The 23462-nt window shown below is 36.2% G+C and overlaps 1 protein-coding gene across 1 annotated transcript; it reads left to right on the top strand.

Annotated features, from left to right (window-relative positions):
• Positions 1-2514: 2514 nt before the first annotated feature.
• osbpl11 (oxysterol binding protein-like 11) lies at positions 2515-23462 on the top strand. Its single transcript, XM_079822173.1, has 13 exons — positions 2515-2816; positions 3272-3340; positions 3802-3977; positions 4245-4324; positions 7659-7847; positions 7947-8145; positions 12448-12590; positions 14687-14827; positions 15993-16446; positions 16540-16726; positions 19919-20101; positions 20349-20502; positions 21332-23462. The coding sequence occupies exons 1-13, from the start codon at positions 2737-2739 to the stop codon at positions 21413-21415; spliced, it is 2139 nt and encodes a 712-aa protein (XP_079678299.1). The 5' UTR covers positions 2515-2736; the 3' UTR covers positions 21416-23462.

Genomic DNA, 23462 nt, shown 5'->3' on the forward strand with positions numbered 1-23462 from the left:
ACATTTATAATAATTTTCTTGTTTCATTAGTCTGTCTTCACTGAGAAGCATAATTTTTTGTTATTTATTCTTCATAATGCTCATTTAAAAACTTTTGTCATGGTTTAACCAACAGTTTTTACTAAAATTAATTTACATTTGAAATGTAGCCATTATTTAAAAAACAAAACTGGGAACAAATACCAAGGAGTTGCACTGTATATGTGATAGTTTAGAGATTAGATTGTTACCGTGTATGTGCTGGAGGACTAGTGAAGGTGTCTTTAATGTAATTATCTAGTATTTTACTTTTATTTTTTAACGGTATGTTTAATGGGGAACTTGCGTGGATACTTCTGTCATCTTGTAAGTAAATACACTAATAGTTCACAAAAGTCGAATTCATAACCTTTTTAGCATTATAATATTTGACTTCTTTTTATTAGGTAATTGTGTGCTATCATTTCAGGACACAGTATTAGTTAAATTCAAACTAACGGTTTTGACAGTGCTGAGAGAAAACATGGCAGCTTTAATTAGAACACTGATTTTAGAGCCTTTGCATATGGAATATGTTGTGTAAATATATACATGTTTCTTTAGTAGTACGGATAGCTCCTGTGTTGAGAATTTTATTTAGCTTTTTGAGTATGCTGTTTGATGAAGAGATTAATTGTGTGATATATGTGGAGCAAATAAATTTCCTGATTTCATAGTGAAGCTTAGAGGATTTACTCTAAAATATGGTGTGATTATGGTATGAATTCATATTTACTGTATGTATGTATGTATGTATGTATAAGTTTATATTCCGAAACAGAATGAGCCTTAGTTTTAGGGGCTCATTATTATGTAACTGAAGGAGTTTTATATTCTCAATCAAACCTCAACTGAAATGCCTTTCCCTTCATGGTATTCACTCAAGGACAGTATGAGCATATCGTTTAATGGTATGTTTTGACATAATTTTGAGTTTTCTTCGACTGAATGCAAGCCTTCTTTGTATTATGCTCATATAGGAGACCCTTTTCTTGGGTATTGTAATTATCACTGCGAGCATTGAGGCTCAGTAGCATTAAAATGTTTTATTTATACCTTAATTATACTTTTTCTGGTGTTTACATTTCATTTGTCAAAGAGGACTGTGATACTTTGTACAAAAAAAATCTCATAATAGGACATGTTTTTCGTAATTAATTTTATTGCTGCATAAATAGCAATTGTGTTATACATAGTAACTGACAATGCTTATATTTGAATGTTTCATGTTCAATCATCATGAGCTCAATAAATAAGTCTTGCACCATTTGAATTAAGATTAGCTTGGAAAAAAATCACAGCATAGATTAATGTAATTTTACCATTATTTAATTTTACCAATGTTCGGACGTACACTCCGCTATGACTTGTACTCAAGAACAAACATTTCAGATATGTCTTTGTATGCTGTTTTCTTTATTTTTCTTGTGTTATTTATCATTTTATCTACACATTAATTTAATAAATAATTTCTGAATGTTTTGGTTGGAAAATGTTGTGTTGAACAGAACTGAATTGAAAATGCCTGAGACTGATTTAAGACCAAAGACAAGTCTGTGCAGAACTACAAATATACTACATAATATCTCATTTGTTTTTTCCTTTGTATTGTATATGGTACATTAGTGCATTTTTTATTGGTACAATTAAAAGAGATGTTCAACAATCAGTCACCTCCTGTTGAGACATAATTTACATTGTTAACAGTTGTTTATTTTCCGAATAAAATGAATTCTAACAAAACATTTTTTTACTTAAACTTTAGAAGTAAATTTTTGAAAATTGTATACATTCAAATAATTATGGTTAATCTATATTATGATTATACACATGTAATTAAGCTGTTTTTTAATGGCAAATGTTCTCAAGATGCAGAATGTTTCTGTCGACATTCTTCATAACTTCATAACAAGTCTTAGACCACTAACTACATGCATTACATAAAAACTATATGTTTCACCATAAATTGACTTTGAATGTCACAAAGGTGGTATCAATCTTAATGAGAGCTGAGCTAGCTATACATTGTTAATTTATTTATACTGCTGGCAATATTTTATATACATAAAAATATGTAAATTCATCCTCAAGCTATCGTATTTATAGTGGAATTTGACTGATTGTTAAAAAACACAAAGTCATTAACATGTTTAAAATACTATGGTATATATTTTCGGATCCCCTGACACCAATTAATGCCACACATTTTTTTGTACTGCTGTATGTTATGCTATGTTTGTTACTTATTCTATCCTCAATAAAAAATAAAAGAGAGGGAGAGAGCTGAGCTAGCGCGCTTCCGTCTGGTCTCCACCTAGGACTTTTAATTTGAAAGTTGGATTTTGTGCCGTTTCGAAAGTAAAAATCACTAAAATTATAAATTGTCATTGATGTAAACTATATTGATATGATCGGATATACTATACACAACATAATTATACCCAAATAATTCCGTTTGCGCGTTTTAATTATTTTTCTTTTAGACCACCTCCTGTCACATGACGTGTGTCGCAAATGACTTCACGCTCTGTCATGGCTGCACGAGACATAAACATGCCAGTGGTTCTGTAATTCAGAGCATTAAACCAGTGCGATGATTAAAACAGCGGACATAACAAATCATTTTGACTTGAGCTTCGCCATATGAAATCAGTTGGTCCGTGTTTGAGCGGCAGGTGAAGTGTTAGCTGTGCTGTAGATCTTAAAAAGGATCCAATCATGCAGACTGAAGCCGTGCTGGAGAATCACAGCAGCTCACAGGGTCCCTGCAGGACGGGCTCCAAATCCTGGCAGTACAGGTACTTCACACACATATTCTCCTTTTAAAACAAACAATGCTTACTTATATAAAATGGCTCGAAATCAAATAGCGTATGCAATACCTAGGAGGAGATTGTCTAGTAACGTTGGTCCATTTCCGGAGTAAGCTTGACTTAAACACGACACTGATATATTTCTGTTTAAGTTACCTATTTTTCATTCATTTACCTATGTTCCATATGACTTTACCCTCTTCAATCCATCACAAAAGGACACCCTCATTCTCCTTTCATTTTCATTACATACTATCATCTGGAATTGTGTGAATATTACTCTTCGAGCATCCTGTGAATGGTCTTTGTTTGTACTATACTATACAGCTTTGTGGTTGATATTTGGTGATATGATCTTTTGGTTACAGTATGAATATATGCCACTAGTGCTTTTACAACATTGAGTTTCATGAATTTAACTTTCTTTTTATTAACTGAAGTGATCTGATGGAAAAGGTGGATGGGTATTTGATGAAGTACACCAATCTGGTGACTGGATGGCAGTATCGGTGAGTCTGATGTATCCATGTATTTATGAATAGGCCAAAATGGAATCTGTGCAGATTTAGTGGGAAAATCTTTGGAATTCTGCGGGTAAAATGTAATTGCCAAAATACTTAATGAACAAACACATAATCAATGAGGAATAAGTAGACCTTTATAAATAATAAGTGTGCCAAATCTGAGGGTAAATATAGACATATATATATATATATATATTTAAACTAATATAAATTACTAAAACTTTATCTAAAATTAAGATAGAAATAGAAAATATAGTAATAAAAACGAATTTAAGATTTTAATAAAAACTTTAGGTGATACTTAGATTTTAATAAAACTTCAGTGATACTAAAATAACACTGATTCCATGTCGGCCTGCTTATATGCTCAGAGCCTCATCTGTTTAATTGACAAGGGTGCGACCTTCTCAGTTTTCGCTAAAGCTGTTATGTTTCGCTCACTATAGATATTTTGTCCTCAACAATGAGGCAGGGCTGCTGGAATACTTTGTAAATGAGCAGTTCAGGAGTCAGAAGCCCCGGGGCTCACTGCCGTTAGCCGGTGCAGTGATTTCCCCCAGCGATGAAGATTCACACACCTTCACCGTCAACGCCATCAGCGGAGAGCAATACAAACTCAGAGGTTGTCACATGATCTCTTTCACTCTTTCTCTTTTTCTACTTTTTATTTTTTACCTCAGAAGTTTCACTTCCTTTTATACATATTTTCATCGAAGAGAATGGGTTAGTATAAATAAAACAATCCTAGATGATGCTCTTAATCATACCACAAGCTTTTTGTAAAAAAATATCCTTATACTAGCATGCATCACTGTTTTGATCTGAAATATGATCCCAATAATATATTTTATGTTAAAAATCTTTTTAATACCTGTCTGTGTAACTTCAGCCTCAGATGCAAAGGAGCGTCAGCACTGGGTCAGCCGACTGCAGATCTGTACGCAGCACCACACAGAGGCGATGGGCAAGGTGAGACTTACAACCAGACACTTGTAATACTGTCACCACTGCTCAGTGACTTCCCAAGTTACAGACAGACAATCTGTTCAATTACAGTGCTGCAAATATGTAAGATTCTGTCATAAGTTATTCACCAAACCAATAAACTATCCCAACTTTCTTCCGAGAACCAAAACCAACCATCATTGACATTAAGTCTGGTATGATGTACATATAGAAGGGCTTTCACATGTCAGACAAACCATTTTTTTAGTTTTTACATATAACATGGATTGTAATGTTTCTGCTCCTCTGAGCGTTTTGTTCTGTTCATACCCTTGAAAGGGTTTTTAATCAAGTCAAATATATTGTATAGCCTTTCACAATACACATTGTTTCAAAGTAGCTTTACAGAAAATCATGATGTAAATGGTTATAATATCTTAATATCTTCATGTGTTGTAGTTGCATTTAGCAGATTAGAGCTGAGCGATAATATAGTCTACATTTTGACCACAGTCAAGCAGTTGAGATATTTGATTTAGTATATATCGCCCTATGTGAGTATACTGTATTTATGTGGATAAAGTAGGACTTTTCTTATATATATACAACTTAATATAAAGAGCTGGGCAAAAATATAGTTACATTTTGCATTGATATAAACAATCAAGCAGTTGAGATCTACTATATAGTATATGTTGCTTTACATGAGTGTACTGTGTATATATTATATGGATAAAGTTAGATATAATATATATACAACTTTGTATTATATTGCACAGCTCTATGTATATAGTTATACAACGATATAAACAATCACACAGCCAAAATTTACTATACAGTATATACTTCTCTACTTGAGTATCCTGTATGTATGCAGGTAAAGTAGGATATACTATATATACAACTTTAAATATATCGCTGGATGATAAAATTTTTAAAATTTTTCCACAATATAACAATCAAGTTAATTTAATCAAGTTAATCCAAATTTTGTTTAATAATATTTAGAAAAAATGGGTCTTCAATATATTTAGTATCTAATTTGAAATTTTGCTAAGTCAATATGATGATAAACAAAGAAGCTGACATGACAAATAAAAAACTAACAAACAAACTGGAATGATGTGACTGCGCTGCATATTTGATTACATGTGACTGCAAATTAGATGCAGCCGAGGGAACGATAATCGGTGAATAATATTTTTAGGGTCTGTTTCTCACATGAAACCTCAGAATACTTTAAATATAGCGTACAAATCATAAGAACCATGGACCCACTTTATATTAGGTGGCCTTAAGTACTATGTACTAACATTTTAATTAATCATTTGATACAATGCACTTTTTGTGTACATACATGATTTTACATTGTACTTACAGGGAGTGCAGAATTATTAGGCACGTTGATTTTCTGATCATATTTTTTTTCCAGGCACATTTGACCAATTCCAAACCACAGTAATCCTAATAACTACTATTGATTTAGTATTTAATAATGTATAAGTGATATATAATTGTTCATGAAGGCTGGAAATGAAAATCACCTTATATTCAGGTGTGCAGAATTATTAGGCATGTTTTCTTTTACAGATAAATTGAGCCAAAAAAGAGATTTAACTCAGACTGAAAAGTCAAAAAGTATTAAATGCCCATGAGAAGGATGCAATACTAATGCAATACTAGACATTGCAGTTAAGGCATGACCATTGGACAGTGAAATGCTCGTTGGGTCAGCAGGGTCAGACAAAAACAGGTGGTGAAGAAAAGACACCTGTTAACTGCAAAAGAATTAAGAATTAAGGTGAAGAATTAAGGGTGAAACCATCAGGAACCCTTTAGTCTCCAGCGCCAACATTTTCCAAAGCTGCAACCTACCTGGAGTCTCCAGAAGTGCAAGGTGTCAGGATCTCCGAGACTTCAGTTTGGTAAAGAATCCTAAAAAATGACCCCCACTAGATAAGAATCACAAGCTGAAGTGTTGTAAAATACATGAAGAAGGTTTTTTTATAGGCTTTATGGACAGATAGGTTGAGAGTGACTCTTGAAGGACCAGCACCACATCCTCTAGTACCACTGTTTGAAGAATTCATCTTCCAGAATCTGGCAGTACGTTTTGGGAGTTCATTTTAGTCCATCTCTGCAAAACGGACTTCAGGATGGACTAAAATGAACTCCCAAAACGTACTGCCAGATTCTGGAAGATGAATTCTTCAAACAGTGGTACTAGAGGATGTGGTGCTGGTCCTTCAAGAGTCATTCTCAACCTATAAAACCTATAAAGCCTATAAAAAAGCAGGCTTCATGTATTTTACAACACTTCAGCTTATGATTCTTATTTAGTGGGGGTCATTTTTTAGGATTCTTTACCTAACTGAAGTCTCTGAGATCCTGACACCTTGCACTTCTGGAGACTCCAGGTAGGTTGCAGCTCTGGAAAATGGTGGCGCTGGAGACTAAAGGGTTCCTGATGGTTTCACCCTTAATTTTTCACCTTAATTCTTAATTCTTTTGCAGTTAACAGGTGTCTTTTCTCCGCCACATGTTTTTGTCTGACCCTGCTGACCCAACGAGCATTTCACTGTCCAATGGTCATGCCTTAACTGCAATGTCTAGTATTGCATTAGTATTGCATCCTTCTCATGGGCATTTAATACTTTTTGACTTTTCAGTCTGAGTTAAATCTCTTTTTTGGCTCAATTTATCTGTAAAAGAAAACATGCCTAATAATTCTGCACACCTGAATATAAGGTGATTTTCATTTCCAGCCTTCATGAACAATTATATATCACTTATACATTATTAAATACTAAATCAATAGTAGTTATTAGGATTACTGTGGTTTGGAATTGGTCAAATGTGCCTGGAAAAAAAATATGATCAGAAAATCAACGTGCCTAATAATTCTGCACTCCCTGTACATTAAAAAAATACCTGCATGTAATTACATCTGTAATTAATTTCTGTAGTTACATTTGTAATTACACAGTTGACACTTCCCTTATACCCTACCCTTAAACTTACCCATACCACCACACCTGTCCCTAACCCTACCCGTATCCCACCTCAATATCAGCAAAGGTCTTTTGCGATACAATTTGAACACAGTGAGTACATTGTACTTATTTTTTGATGTAAGTACATAGTAGTTAAAGCCACCTAATATAAAGTGGGGCCAGGACCATTTTTATTTGTCCTTTGAGGGGCTTTGAGTTAAAAATCATTACCAGCATTCTAGCATTTTGCTAAATATTTCCTTTAGTGTTTCATGGACAGATTTGGATCAAAATGAGGTAAATGATGATAAAATCGTAATTTTTGTGTAAACTAATCCTTTCAGCAATTATCCATAATCCCACAGACAAACCCACCGCTTCAATCTCGCAGTCTCTCCATGGCGTCTCAGGGCAGTGGCAGCTCTCCAGGATCTCAACACAGGGTCAACCAGAACTCAAACGCCCTGTTGGGCCTGTCCCAGCTGCAGCGCGGCTCCTCTCTTTACTCCAGCAGGAAATCGCTGCTTCCTGACCACTTGATGGAGGCCAGAGAGGTGAGAATGAGTGGCCCAGTTGCACAGTCAATTAGTAACTTTAAAAATATCTGATCTGAATTTTTGAGGTGTTAATCGATTGTTTTTGTCCTGCTCCAGATGATGAGCCAGGCGCAGGGCCAGCACAGAGACCTGATCCAGAGTATTGAGGGTCTGCCCTCCTCCCAGGGTCCTTCTCCCTTGGACCAAGACCTGCTGCTGCTGAAAGCCACATCTTTGGCCACTATGACCTGCCTCAGCGACTGCTTGCATATCCTGCAGCTCCAACAAGTGGCTCGGCAGAAAGTTCCTCTCAGTGGTGAGATTTTTTTACATTTTTTTTAATCTGTGTGTCGATCCTTGTGGTTTTATTCTCTATGTTGGCTGTAACAGTTAGGGCTGGCAAAAAAAATATTGTTTTCTTGATTTTAATCAATTCTCATTCCAAAGAACCAATATTGATTCTCAAATCCTTATGAATAACAGAAATAAAATAAATGTGATTTTGCAGCTCTTTAATGTGGCGTGACAGATTGCTGAAATATTGATTTCTTGATTTAAATCTATTCGCACTTAGAAGAACCAATATTGATTCTTAAATCCTAACAATAATATAAATAAAATAAATATGATGATTTTACCGCTCTTTAATGTAGCGTGACAGATTGCTGAAATATTGATTTCTTGATTTTAACCGATTCTCACTTAGAAGAACTAATATTGATTTTTAAATCCTTATGAATAACAGAAATAAAAGAAATATGATTTTACCGCTCTTTAATGTGGCGTGACAGATTGGTGAAATATTGATTTCTTGATTTAAATCTATTCGCACTTAGAAGAAACAATATTGATTCTTAAATCCTAAGAATAATATAAATAAAATAAATATGATTTTGCCGCTCTTTAATGTGGCATGACGGATTACTGAAATATTTATTTCTTGATTTAAATATATTCTCATTTAGAAGAACCGATATTGATTCTTAAATCCTAAGAATACTATTTGAAAAAAATCAGTTTTGAGGCAGCACGCTCCGTTGCTGGTGAATTTCCACTTTACTATTAGTTACAGCACGAAATAAACATGAATGAACATCAGAAGATATGTTAAGTAATACAGTACATACATCTTACCAAAATTCATATAATGTCTCATAATCATTCAGTGAGTGTTTCAACCCGGGAAAATACGTCAATACAACTGCATGTAAACAATGTCATGTAATGTTACATTTACCTCAAAAAAACATTCAAAACTCCTTAGACAGCTAGAAAAAGTTACTCTATAGAGTACTTTTACTTTTTTATATTTTTGTATTTTTGCTTAACTTGTTCTGCAATATTACATGTGTTTTTAAATAAATCCATCATGTTTTTATGACAGCCACTATTTAAATGTTTATATTTTAAAAATACATTTTTGTAGAAACATAATTGTCATTAAAAATGTATTATTATTATTATGTTATATTATAAAAGCTTCTTTATGCGCAATTTAAATGCAAGTAGCCTACAAATCAGTTATTTGTAACATTTAATGTTATACTAATGTATCTTCTTGGGTTTACAGCATTAGTAGAGGGAGCTTTTTTTATCATGTACTGTACCTGATAGGCCCCAATTAATCATTATCGAGTTAAATCGAATGTAATCAAAATCGAATCAAAGCCTGTGAATCAAAATCAAATCGAATTGTGAAATTTGTGTCAATGCCCAGCCCTAGTAACAGTAGATATGTTTACGCATCACACTTCCATATGTTTACACTTCCACGTCACATATCCATTACTTGTGTACATGCTTGGTGGTAATCTGTAATAGAAAAAAAACAGGGAACAGCAGGAAAAAAATTATAAAAAATTATTATAAAATGTATTTGTAGTCATAATGTTTGACGTCTAGCTCTGCCAGGCTTTTTGCCTCTGTCAGCCTCTTCTAATCTTGAACCTGACTTTACTATATACTTTGTCTCATGCTACTGCAGTGCTTAGATGTTAAGTGAAAGCATTTCTCTTCCAGTAAAAGGCAGTAAGAGGGTTATTTATAAGCACAGCTTCCCACACAGGAATTCTTCTTGACTAATGCTGCTCCCGTGTGTCATACAGTAAGAGTATTCCTCTCTGATTTTCTTGACAAGATTATACCACTAAATCGGAAGCATATCCTACTTGTATTTTCTAGTTTTATGTTCTAGTTTCAATTTAGCAAGTATTTTGGATAGTCATAATTTAGGTTTACATGACCATTTTCACCCTTTTTTTGACCCTTAGAATTACATGGGTAAATTTTTTTTTAGCAAAAACAGATCCGTTGTCAAAAGGTACAAAATTTCACAAAAACAGATCCGTTGTCAAAATTCATGTTTTCTCTTATAGTTAGTTATTTTGGCATTTAGTAGTAATAGTACTGTATAGACCTATTTTGTGTTTACAAACAGCGATGACGTTTTTTGTGGGCGGCGCCTACCTGGTGGCGGAAAACGACAGTTCTGCAGTAGCAAGCTGTGGAAGCCACGGAATAAAATTATACAAAAAGTTAATTTTGAGTTTATATCTCACAATTCTGCGCAAATTTTGCGCAAATCAGAGTTTATATCTCACAATTCTTAGAAGGATAAACAGAATTGTGAGATATACTTACCGTATTATTCAGTCCTTTTTCCTCGGAATTGCAAGTTTATATCCCGCAATTCTGACTTTTTCCCCCTCAGAATTGTGATATAAACTCACAATTGCGAGTTATAAAGTCTGAACTGGGAGCTATAAACACGCAAATGCAAGAAAAAGAGTCAAGAATTGTGAGATAAAAATGTTATAGACTGTTTAAAAGTCATCTATGTAAAATGTTATAGGTTTAAATATTATTTAATGCTGTAGCTGCTATGTATGTATGTCCCCTATGAACTGCATATGTGAATATTAGACTTACTGTGGATTTTGCCCGTTTTCCTCCACTTGTTACTGCTATTTTTCTGCCACCACTATGTGTGCACAGCTACAAGTGACATAACTCCGACGTCTGCTCCAAATTGGTCTATACTATCTATTCTATTTCCTTATTGCCTTACATTGACTGAGCGGGCCTAATTTCTTAATATCAAATAAGCATTGATGATGTGTAAATGTGGGCATGATATGGGTTTTTTAATGGCCGATATTGCTATCTAGAGAGCAGAGTGACTGATATAATGCAATATAGTACAATGTTATAATAACAAATAAAAATGTGAAGTGTCACTTTGCAATACTGTTCGATTTTTTGTTACTGCCCACTTTTGTTTCGGCCAATTGGGCACAGATATTAGACAATAATCTTAAAAAAGAGCCAAGTATTCAATGATTAATTGTCCCGGGCTGCGTTGCCCAAAAGTATTATAAGCTTAGGTAGATCATAGAAATCATTGGCGCCAATAATTTGTACAATCTGAGCAGGCTTACGATGCTTTTGGGAAATGCAGCCCTGGCTGATATAACAGTCTATCAAGTCATGTTTTCAAATTCATCTTTTTGGCATGTCATGATTTATTTTCAAAGGAGCAAGTACAGCCTCCCTTTTTGTTTAATACTTTCCTAGTGTAGAGTTTGTGTAACAACACTCATATATTGGCTGTTGAAATGCAATCCAAATATGAATAATGTAGACTCTTTTAAAGAACCACAAATACTCTCCTTCTCCAAATCCACTAGCAGACAGTTATTGAATACCTTAAATCACATATTCACTGCGACTCACTGATCCTTATGGGTAATCCAGGTCAGTGCGATAAGATCAAAAAACACAAACCCACAAGTCTTTCTGCTCACATCACCGTGTCGGTGTGTACCAAAATAACCAATAGCTGAACAGCAAAAAAAGGTAGTTAATTTTTCATTTCATAATACAGCAAAAACATGAGTGTTTGTGGTCACAAATCCGATAATCTCAGGTCATGTTTGTGCCTGTAGAATTCATGACCTAGAGCCCTGCTCAGCGAGTGGAATATTGTTTTATAATTAATGAGGAACTGTATCCACCACTGATAGACTTCTGCAGGTAACCAGAGCTCTGCTTGCGTCACTCAAGCGTGGAGGTTGACAGACTTACCAAATTGTGTTACCACACCGTTGTCAGTTCTTGGATGAATATGTCTCCTGTCTGCATGTTTGTGGACTTTTCCGGCCCAAAGACCCTTGGATGAACATTTATTTTGCAAAACCAAAGACTTCTAGTTGTGTGCTTGACTTTAATGCAACCCAGTCATGAAGCATACATATTTTATTACTCTGAATAGAAAGAAGCAACATTTAAACATCCCACAGTTTCAAAATCACCAGCATTTCCACTGTTGTTGAAGTAGTGAGGCCCCTTGTGAACTTTCTGAACTTCCTAATGACTGAAACAAAGCAAAAACCACCAAATTAGTCTCCACGCCAAAAGGCAAACAAGTCAACAATGGGCAGGGCCTCGTGCAGATGGTGAGACCCTGTTCTCAGGTTTCCACTGAGAGCTCTGTGTCAGTTGTCAGAGCGCTAAACACCCAGAAATCCTGTGGCATTAGAGGCTGCTGTTGGCCTGTCGGCATCGTGCTGGTGGGCCGGTGATATGAGCACCCCTGAGCCAGGTTTTGTGTGCCCTGTAGGCCCTGCCCTCGAGTGGCTGGAGCCCAAACTCCCCGACATCCTGAAGAATGGAGGGACGCTACCCAGCATCACCAAAGATGACGATAAAACAGTGGGAACCATTCTAGAACCTTTAGAAATGGACTCCTGTGATATCGCTGGGGTAAGAACTGCTTTTCTAAACTTTCTTTCATAAACTTGAAAAAGCTCTATCATTCTTGCTTACTGTTATAAGTCAATAATTTTACAAGTTGGTCTGTATGATTCATTAGCGAACAAATCTTGTTTGAATAATCTTTCAAAATCTTTATTTATTGATCACACTTGACCTAGAAATGTTTAAAGTTTGAAAAGTGTGGGATGTGAATTGGTTGTCTAAACAAAGTGTGGAAAATTGATTTCAGAGGATTTGAACTTGTTTTTTTAGATTACACACATTTTTGATTAATTTCTGAATAGCTGTTTTGGATTTGTCTGGTCAAATATTCTATTCATCCTAAAAACATGTTTGGTCACTTAAGTTGCACTTAAGTACTGTATGAATATGATTGTGTTAGATAACAAAATATTAAACCATGTGGCATCCGCAAACAAATTATGCTTTTCACATAGACTTTTCTTATTTATTTTTGTGGTTAAATTACGTTTCAAACAACAGTAGCAGTGCCACTAGTATAATAAGAATAAGTTTCTTGAGAACCAAATCAGCATATTATAATGATTTCTGAAGGATCATGTGACACCAAAGACTGGAGTAATGGCTGCTGAAAATTCAGCTTTGCCATCACAGGAATAATTGACATTTTTTAAATATATTCAAATATTTTTTTTTAAATTGTAAACATATTTCACAGTTACTGTTTTTACTGTATTTTTATCAAATAAATGCAGCCTTGGTGAGCATAAGAGACTTCTTTCAAACACTTTTGAACACTAGTGTATATATTAGCGTTTTAACATTGTAAGAATTAAATGCTCCAGCTTTATCTATGGACATTTTAGTTTCATAACCAGAAAGTGTATGAATATATAAACAGTAAACAGTATATTTATTTTTTAATCATTTTAAAACCTTCTTTTTGTGAATATTTGTTTATAATAAAAATTATACTTGGTTTGATATTTTGTTATATAATATATCAAATGCATTTATGCAGTTTGACATTTAGAGAAGTGTGTCTAAAGTTTCCAAATATAGTTTGGGCCTCTGCATGTTATCATAGCAACACAATTGTACATGATTGTATCCATAGCAGATGCTGATGATAATTACTGACAACTGACGTTGTTTTGGAAAAGGCTCTCAGATTTTGAGTCTCAAGAGTAATCCTTTGCTTCAGTTACCTTGATGTAAACAAACACCTGAGCCTTCCCGATTGTCAAACTGTAGACAGGGCTCCCTATTAACCTGAGTAAACTTGTCTGCGGTGTTAAATGTTAACTATGCTGTATGTTTTTTTTTCTTCTCTAAACATTCTTGCATAATATTTTGCTTCACTTAACTGTACCCTAGAATCCACTGTTCCAAGCAGCATAGCAGATAGATTTCAGTATCAAAAACAATCATCATATACATAAAAAAATTATGTAATGCTGTTTTTGGCAGGTGCCATTGGTGGTATTTGTTGAGGCAAGCAATATTTACTATTGATCATACTTAGGGTTTGAGATTTGCCCTAAACAAACAAAATGTAACTTGTCCCAAATGTGCAAATAATGCCTCAAATTGTGGAGCCTGTTGAGATAGCTATGCTCTTACTTATTTTAGTGATCAGATTTATGATTTCCGTGGTAAAATGGGAGCTAAATCAGAGACTTGCATCCAAGCAAAGACTCAAGCCACATCTTGGGGACAGAATATCATAGAGTAAAGGTTCATGGAATACTTCCAATTTTAAATTTCCTACCCTGGCAAAGTTATAGAAGCCTTTATAATCTTACAAAATTGTTAATTTCTATATTTTTTAAAGCTCTAAAATATTTCACACTGTGAAATGTAGATTTTTTTTTTAATCAGTATTATTTTATTCAAATGTATCAGTCAGTTTTCATTTAAGTTTTAGATAATTAAGACAATTAATTTTAGATAATTAATTAAGCCTCTACCTCTATAAAATCTAAAACAAACTTGAAAAGTTATGGAAAGGTCAATGGTCAAAAAGTGTGGAAACCCTGTAGAGGGGAGTCCAAAAACTAGTTCTGTCCTTGCAATATGTTTGGTCGAGTAGATGTAATCATGGAGTTTGGTGTGTGTTTCAGGAGCAGGAGGAAATTGATGCCACGCAGGAGGTGGACGATTCCTCTCCAGTTGAGGAGGAGGATCTGGGTGCTGTCGAAGAGGAGCGCAGCGTCATTCTGCACCTCCTCTCTCAGCTGAAACTGGGCATGGACCTCACCAGGGTATATCAGCTCCATCTCTTTAATGGCTTCCTGTCTTTCTCAAATCTCAGATAAAAGTTTAAAGTGCCCCTGTTATGTTCTTTTTTAAAGTTTCCAAATTTTGTTTTGGAGGTCTCCAACAACAGGTTTACATGCATCAAAGGTCAAAAACAGTTTCATTTTCTCATAATATACATTACACATCACCACAGTGTTCAATGATTCTCAAACGAATCAATGGATAAATCTGTCTCTCTAAATCCTGTCTTTCCGTGAGCCTACTCTGCTCAGTCTGTTGTGATTGGTCTACCACATACAGTGCGTGTTTCGGAAACAAACTCCCATTACCATAACTGAACTTCAGCTCCGCTCAGGAGGCGTCCTGTTCCTAAAGCTCAGCGATAGTACACACTGTAAAGACAGTAATGATGATGTTGATCAATCCCAGCGCGAGTCTGAATCGATGATGAAACAATGGAAGAACTAATTTTTCAACCCCAACCTTGAACAGGACGTTTCTCAGTGATGCTACTCAGTTTGAGGTACATTATGAACTTCAACTGTAATTCCTCACCATCAGCATTTACAAGTGTGCTTCCATCAACAAACCTTTGTGTTATTTTAATCGTATTTTAACCTTTGTGTTTGTGTGTTAGCCCAGCTGATGTAAACCTTAACGTTTGCAAAACAAATCTTGCTTAATCCTTTCTTTATCTTTACTCAAAGTAGTAAGAATGACAGACAATCTGCATTATTAGACACTAGACATAGTTTTTGGTAATACTGCAGCCCACAGCTGATTTACAGTAGTATTTCAGTTAGACAGTAATAACATCAGTTTGTCAGATACCTACACAATATGAAACACAATAAACACATTGTAGAGCACAGTGTCTTCTCGTCATGATGCTATCCAGTATCCGCTGCAGTGTTTGAGGTTTCCCTGGTGTCTGCGCGGCGTTCACGTGCAATAAGTGGGGCAAGATGCTACTCGTTTGAAAAAAGATTTTTTTTAATTGACTCAGAGTCGACTAATTTTCATTCACTTAGAACTGTTACACACTACATGAAAGGTAATTTTCACAAATCCATAATAGGGGCTCTTTAAATCATATCATTTTAAATTAAATCTGTTATACGATTAAAATAACATTGTGAAATAACAGTGTTTCTCATGGGTGTATAGGTGGTCCTGCCTACTTTTATACTGGAGAAGCGCTCCCTGTTGGAAATGTATGCAGACTTCATGTCCCATCCGGACCTTTTCGTGGCCATCACCGATGGCTCCAGCCCGATGGACCGCATGGTCCGATTTGTGGAGTATTACCTAACTTCCTTCCATGAAGGTCGCAAAGGTGCCATTGCCAAGAAGCCCTACAACCCCATCATCGGAGAGACCTTCCACTGCTCTTGGAGAGTACCCAAAGCGACAACGCCTCCGACAGGTGTCCCGAATGAGGGGACCTCATGCACGTCAGACTGCTACAATGTTCGCTTTGTGGCTGAGCAGGTTTCCCATCATCCTCCTGTCTCGGGCTTCTATGCAGAATGCCAGGAGAGGCAGATGTGTGTCAACACGCACGTGTGGACCAAAAGCAAGTTCATGGGCATGTCCATTGGCGTCTCTATGATCGGAGAAGGTGCGTTTGGCCTGCCTCACACTAAGTTTACTTTGAGCATTTCCATGGATCCATTGTTGATTTATTAGGAATGTTAACTTCCTGTGCTCGCAGGTAATCTACACCTATTAGAGCATGGTGAAGAATACACCTTTAGTCTGCCTTCTGCTTACGCCCGCTCTATCCTCACTGTGCCCTGGGTGGAACTGGGAGGAAAGGTCAATGTCAACTGCGCCAAGACGGGCTACTCTGCAATCATCACCTTCCAGACAAAGCCTTTCTATGGGGGCAAGCTGCACAGGTCAGGATCACACTGGATCACATTACGTGTCTCCATTTTCCATCTCTTTGAGACCGTATAGGGTTTTCAATGTAAATTTATACAGCAGCCCTGATGAACTGTTAATTAGTTTACACTACTATTCAAAAGGAATCAGTAAGACTTGTGATGCTTTTATTCAGCAAGAATACATTACATCAAGAGCCACGATAAAGACATTTATGATGTCACAAAAGATTACTATTTCAAATAAATGCTGGTCTTTTCTATTTATCAAAGAATACTTTCTTGAGCACCAAATCAGCATATTAGACTAATTTCTGAAGGATCATGTGACACTGGAGTAATGGCTGCTGAAAATTCAGCTTTGCCATTCCTCCAGTGTTACACGATCCTTCAGTTTTAAATATATTAAAAAAGAGAACCAGTTTTCTTAAACTATAAAAATGTTTCACAATATTACTGTTTTTACTGTATCAAATAAATGCAGCCTTTGTGAGCATAAACGGTTGTGTAAATGTCCAGATTATATATTGTCCTGACACATTTCTGAGCCAAACACTGTAACACTTTACAATGAGGTCTCATTTGTTAACATTAGTTGATGCATTAACTAACATGAACTGACAATTAGCAATAATATTTTAATGCATTTATTAACATTTTAATGTTAGTTTATAAAATATTCATCTTCATGTTAGTTCACAGTGCATTAACTAATGTTAACAGATACAACTTTTGTTCTTAAAAATGTATTAGTAAACGTTGAGATTAACATTAACTAAGATTAATTAGTGCTGTAGAAGTATTGCTAAATGTTAGTTCATGTTAACAAATAAACCTTATTTTAAAGTGTTACCCAAATCACTTTATTCAATAAAAAATGTAGGGCACATCTGTAATAATTTTCCACCATCAATTTGACCCCCAGAATTAAACTGGCTGTTTTTTTCATGCTGTGACACCATTAAGACTATAAAATGAGATGCAGCACTTTTCTGTGCATATAGGGTTTACACCTGGTCACTTAATGTGTTTTTCTGATCGGATAGCTATCTGTTTAGCTATTTGTTTAAACGGTTCCATTTACACTTAATAAATGTGTCTCCGCAAAACGGATATAAATTCGATCTTCAATTCCACCGCTATATGCAAATTTAACAGCGTTCGCATCAACGAAAGCAACAGATATGAGCTGCATTTTATTTATCATCAGCTAATTTCAAGATCAAAGACCGAAATAGGAGAGAGAGCGCCATCAGCACTGGTAAGAGCATTTAGTCTACTTTTAATGAAGATGATTGTTTTTTGAGCATCTGCAACTTACTTATAGTTTCTTTTGCGGCAGTTTGCACGTCGGCTTGCTGAAGAAATACTTAGAAATACAATCAACACGCACCACTGCAGAAGAGTAGCTGTCATATCTAGCTATAACATGTCATATAGCCTATAACATTTTAGGAGGAGTAAAATTTACATATGTGGTTTCAACAGCCAGATGTGTGTGATCGGATTTAAATCCATCTCAAAAGCGTTTTGGAGGGCATTTACACCTGATCTTCGCATGAAGTGACCAGGTGTAAACAGGCCCATTGACAGGTTGTGAGTTTGCTGTGGGGTCCTGTTAGAGAAATATTATTTTTCTGTGTATTCAATCAGTGCCACTGCCTATACATGATTAATTTTGTTAATTTTACATGAGGTACAAAAATGGCCATACATAACTTTGAATCATGAAAAATACATTTGGTTTTTGACATATACAGTATATACATGTGTTTGTAAATCAATATTTTTATTATATGTATATATGCTATATTGCCAAAAGTATTGGGACACTCCTCTAAATCATTGAATTCAGGTGTTCCAACCACTTCCATGGCCACAGGTGTATAAAATCAAGCACCTAGGCATGCAGACTGCTTCTACAAACATTTGTGAAAGAATGGGTCGCTCTTAGGAGCTCAGTGAATTCAAGCGTGGTACCGTGATAGGTTGCCACCTGTGCAATAAGTCCATTCGTGAAATTTCCTCACTACTTAATATTCTACGGTTAACTCAACTGTTAGTGATATTATAACAAAGTGGAAGCAATTGGGAACAACAGCAACTCAGCCACAGAGTGGGGTCGCCAACCTTCTGCAGAATCAATAGCTACAAACCTCCAAACTTCATGTGGCCTTCAGATTAGCTCAAGAACAGTGCGTAGAGATTTTCATGGAATGGGTTTCCATGGCCGAGCAGCTGCATCCAAGCTTTACTTCACCGAGTGCAATGCAAAGCATCGGATGCAGTGGTATAAAGAACGGAGCTACTAGACTCTAGAGCAGTGGAGACGTGTTCTCTGGAGTGACGAATCACGCTTCTCTGTCTGGCAATCAAATGGACAAGTCTGGGTTTGGCGGTTGCCAGGAGAACAGTACTTGCCTAACTGCATTGTGCCAAGTGTAAAGTTTGGTGGTGGGGGGATTATGGTGTGGGGGGTTGTTTTTCAGGGGTTGGGCTTGGGCCAACTCCATATTAAACCCTACAGTTTAAGAATGGGTCATTAAAGTTCATGTGCATGTAAAGGCAGGCGTCCCACAACTTTTGGCAATATAGTGTATGTCAAAACCAAAATGTATCTTTCATGATTAAAAGTTATGTAAGGAAATCACTGTGCCTCGTGTAAAATTAACAAAATGATGTATAAGCAGTGGCATTTATTAAATACACAGGAAAATTAACTAACAGTCCAATATAGTTTGTACTGCTCTATTACTTTGTGACAGGTTCACAAAACAATCAGACAGAAATGATCATGGACCTTGTAAAAAAATAAACTTAACAATACTTCCACATGGTTGTGTGAAGGACTCTTTTGTACTTGAGGAAATTGAGTCCTGCAAGTTCATTTTTTTTACAGGAGTACAATAAATTATCTTATCTTAAAGTCGCAATGGAAGTAGCGACAGATCTTGTCTTCCATACTGTGACGTACATCTGAGTAAAACAGTTGCAAGAAAATGTAGGGTAGGGACTTTGTTCTATCCATCGGTTGTTGATTGGATGGTGGCTGATCAATAACATGCATTTAGAAAATGGATGGGGTGAATTTTTGTTTCATTCCGACTTAACAAGTAAAATTGAGTTCTTCTTCATGGTGTGAGTGAGTGCTTTAATCAGAAAGCCGAGCCAGTGGACTGTAACAGAAGCCTGTGCTTTGTTCCTCAGAGTGAACGCGGAGGTCAAACAGAACTCCACCAACTCTGTGGTGTGCCGCGTGCAGGGCGAGTGGAACGGCGCGCTGGAGTTTATCTACACCAGCGGGGAGACACGTGTCGTAGATGTTACCAAGCTACCTGTCACCAGAAAAAGAGTACGGCCCAATGAGCTGCAAGGAGCCTACGAGTCCAGGTAACACCAGTTAATCAGTTTATGCAAAAGTTTATTATTTGTATTCAATCCACACAAAAGTGTTAATGTGATGTCATGTTTTTAAAGGAGCAAAATGAACAGCAAGGGCTGAGAAAGAAAGTTAGATGGGTTTGGAGTAAAAAACAGAGAAAATCATAATTTTTATCATGTCTTATCTGAGGATTCTGTCTCAAAAAGGATTAATGTGGTGTGAGGGCTCCATCTTTAACCTGTGATCCTTCTGTAGGAGACTGTGGCAACATGTGACCGAGTCTCTGAAGGAACGGGATATGGATAAAGCCACGGAACACAAGCGTTTCCTGGAGGAAAGACAGAGGAAAGAGGAGAGGCATCGTGCAGAGACGCAGACAGCATGGAGGACCAAATACTTTGAGCGCAAAGTAAGAACACATCTGCATTTTATTTTTTAAAACCATATAATAATTTCTACATATAATAGTTAATAGTTCAAATCAATGCTGTTCTTTTAAACTTTGTATTTATCAAAGAATTCTGAGGAAAATTTGGTTTCCACAAAAATCTTAAGCAGCAAAAACAGTTTACAACATTGATGAAAATAAGAACCAGGTAACACTTTATTTTAGGGTTCAATTCTCACTATTAACTTGTTGCTTATTAGCATGCATATAACTAGGATATTGGCTGTTTATTAGTACTTCTAAAGCACATATTAATTACTTATTCTGCATGACCATATTCTATCATACTCAGCTACCTTTCTAACTATTAATAAGCAGTAAATAGGAGTTTATTGAGGCAAAAGTCACAGTTATTAGTGAGAATTGGACCCTAATCTAAAGTGTGACCAAGAACTATTATTAATAATTGAGCATCAATAATAAGCATCATTAAACGTCATCATGCTGAACAGGAAAACTCATCTAGTGAAGTCTGCTTTTTATAGTTTATACTCATGCATTTGCAAACTCTTCTAACTCAAGTTTTCCAACTGGTAGATTTTAAATAAAGAGAGAAAGAGTTGTTGGAATCTTAGTGGTTGGTTTATAGCCTAACTTTAGCTTTTTACTCCTGCTGATTGTATTTAGGCTTCAAAACAGCTGTGTTCATTTGTGAAGATTATCTTGATGAACAATACTTGTAAGAACCATACACTTTTGTTGGTCACAGAGCACAAATGCCAATAGAAAAATCCTATTGTGTTTTTGTCGAGGGAACCACTTCTTCAATTCCCTTTTTTTTTCTCCCCAGGGTGAAGGCTGGATGTATTACCAACCACTGTGGAAAACGGCAACTCGTAGCTCTTCCCCGGTTCCCCCTCCACAAAATCCATGACCCCTGATCTTTTAAGAGCTGAGTTCAGGCACTGTACAGCCTCCTGTTATAGTAAACCTCTGGTCCGGTGTTCCCTCTCTCACAGATGAAGGCATACACTCTCCTTTGTATGATTCCTGAAACATAACTTCAATTTGAGTGTTTGTAACGCTTTGTGGACTTGCGGGTTTGCACTCTGATGTTCATATTTTGCATCCCTCGATGGTAAGGTTTTTGTAGAACTTCACAGTGAATGATTTCTCCAAATCTGCACACAGCTATTCTTTGTTGATGTTGCCTTAACAAGTGTCGTATGTAACGAGGGCTGAGTACAGTGCGACGGTTCTTAATGTGGGATTGTGTTTGAGGTGAACTTCTTAATCTGACCATACTGTGGTATACTGTATTTGACCACGGTACAGTCAAAGCTTTCAGATTATTTTAAAACCGTTTATGAATTACAATGATTTATATATCAAGTTAAATGCAGGATTAGGGGAGCTCATTCAAGAAGGTGGGGTTCAAAAGGACAGCTGTGTCGATAACTGGCGAAGATGTGAGTTGTTATTGCAGAGCCAGACGCAGCTGGAGTCTTGATTAGAGAGAAACCGTTGGCTTGGCTTTTGTATTATGCTGTTTTTTCTCATTCTTGCTCTGGTAAATGAAGCTTGCAGGTGCTATACACAAAATCTGGGCCAGATCGAAGCATTCGGGTCGAGGCCTGCTCTTCTGTTTCTACTTGATGTTCAGTGAACAGTTACGTTGGCTTTGGTTTTCAGGGAGATTTTAAAGGGATAGTTCACCCCAAAATGTAAATTCTGTCCTCATTTACTCACCCTCGTGTCATTAAAAATCTGAAAGACTTTTTCTTTTTTGGAACACAAAGATATTTTTAAAATCTATACAACGAACATCAATGAACGTTCTTTAAAATATCTACTCTAATGTTCAGCAGAAGAAGGAAATGTCCTACAGCTCACCCTCATGTTGTTCTATGTAGTCCATATGACTTATGCGCTATATTACAAGTCTTCTAAAGTCATATGAGTTGTGAGAGGAACTGACTGAAATTTAAACTTAACTGATATCATTTGCTTTGTTAACTTTAACAGCTTAGACTTTGGTTGGCCCTGCTAGAACACCCTCCCCACACACACACACACACCTAAAACCAGCGTGTTTTGCTGGTCTTACGTGGTCTCAAACCTGGTCTTCAAAACACCAACCTGGTTTTAGAGGGTTTTTTTGGGAGTGGAAAACCAGCTAAGATCACTGAACCAGGTTCAAAAGACTTGTGTAGTTGTATACAAGTATTATACAGCACTTTCAGGGTGTTTTTTGGGATCTATGATGTACAGTATAAGTCACAAATCACTTTGCTTGTATGGAAAATAGAAGCTTGGACATTCTGCCTGACTACTCATTTTGTATTTCATGGAAAATCAGAAAATAATACTGGCTTTGGAATGACATGATGGTGAGTAAATGAAGCCAGAATTTTCATTTTTGAGCAAACTGTTCCTTTAAGAGCAGTCAGATGCGTTTATAGCATGCGTTTCTTGCACAAGGTTCAGGTTTTAGTCAGCTGGTCATGATAGTACGAGGTTTTTGTTTTAATCATGTGAAATTTGAGGTTTCATAGTTCTTCAAAACTTTGTGTTTAAACGCTTCATCGTTTGATCTGCCAGCTGAGGACAGTTGCAGTGACGGTGCTGGCTGAAGTGTTACGTCTCTCATATAATCTCTGCTTCAGCCCTGGCATTGGTTGCGCTGAGAAACTTGTGGTGCCTTATTTGTGTTAGTCTTCCTCCCGTTCCACCTCGCAGCCGTCAGCTTTCTCATTAAAACGGAGAAAGACTGAAGCCACAGCCTTTGTATATATTATCTTCTGTCATTTTCCTGTCTGCAAAATACAGAATTCCGACAAAGTGTTTCGTATATCAGCTGTGCTCTCCACTCAAGTCATTCTGCTGAGCCATCAACTGCACTGATGTTTTAAATACACTCCCTGTAGCCTCAGAAAATATGATTGAAAAAAATAAAAAGGGTTAATATATTGGAGGATTTC

The sequence above is a fragment of the Gobio gobio genome (genome assembly GCF_949357685.1).
Source record: "Gobio gobio genome assembly, chromosome: 7".
In the NCBI taxonomy this organism is placed as follows: Eukaryota; Metazoa; Chordata; class Actinopteri; order Cypriniformes; family Gobionidae; genus Gobio; species Gobio gobio.

Bases quoted from the DNA above. Each gene is read 5' to 3' on its own strand.
- osbpl11 (XM_079822173.1), top strand. From the start codon at position 2,737: ATGCAGACTGAAGCCGTGCTGGAGAATCACAGCAGCTCACAGGGTCCC. The intron at 14,828-15,992 runs GTATATCAGCTC...ATGGGTGTATAG, and splicing joins TGGGCATGGACCTCACCAGG to GTGGTCCTGCCTACTTTTAT. The intron at 20,102-20,348 runs GTAACACCAGTT...ATCCTTCTGTAG, and splicing joins CAAGGAGCCTACGAGTCCAG to GAGACTGTGGCAACATGTGA.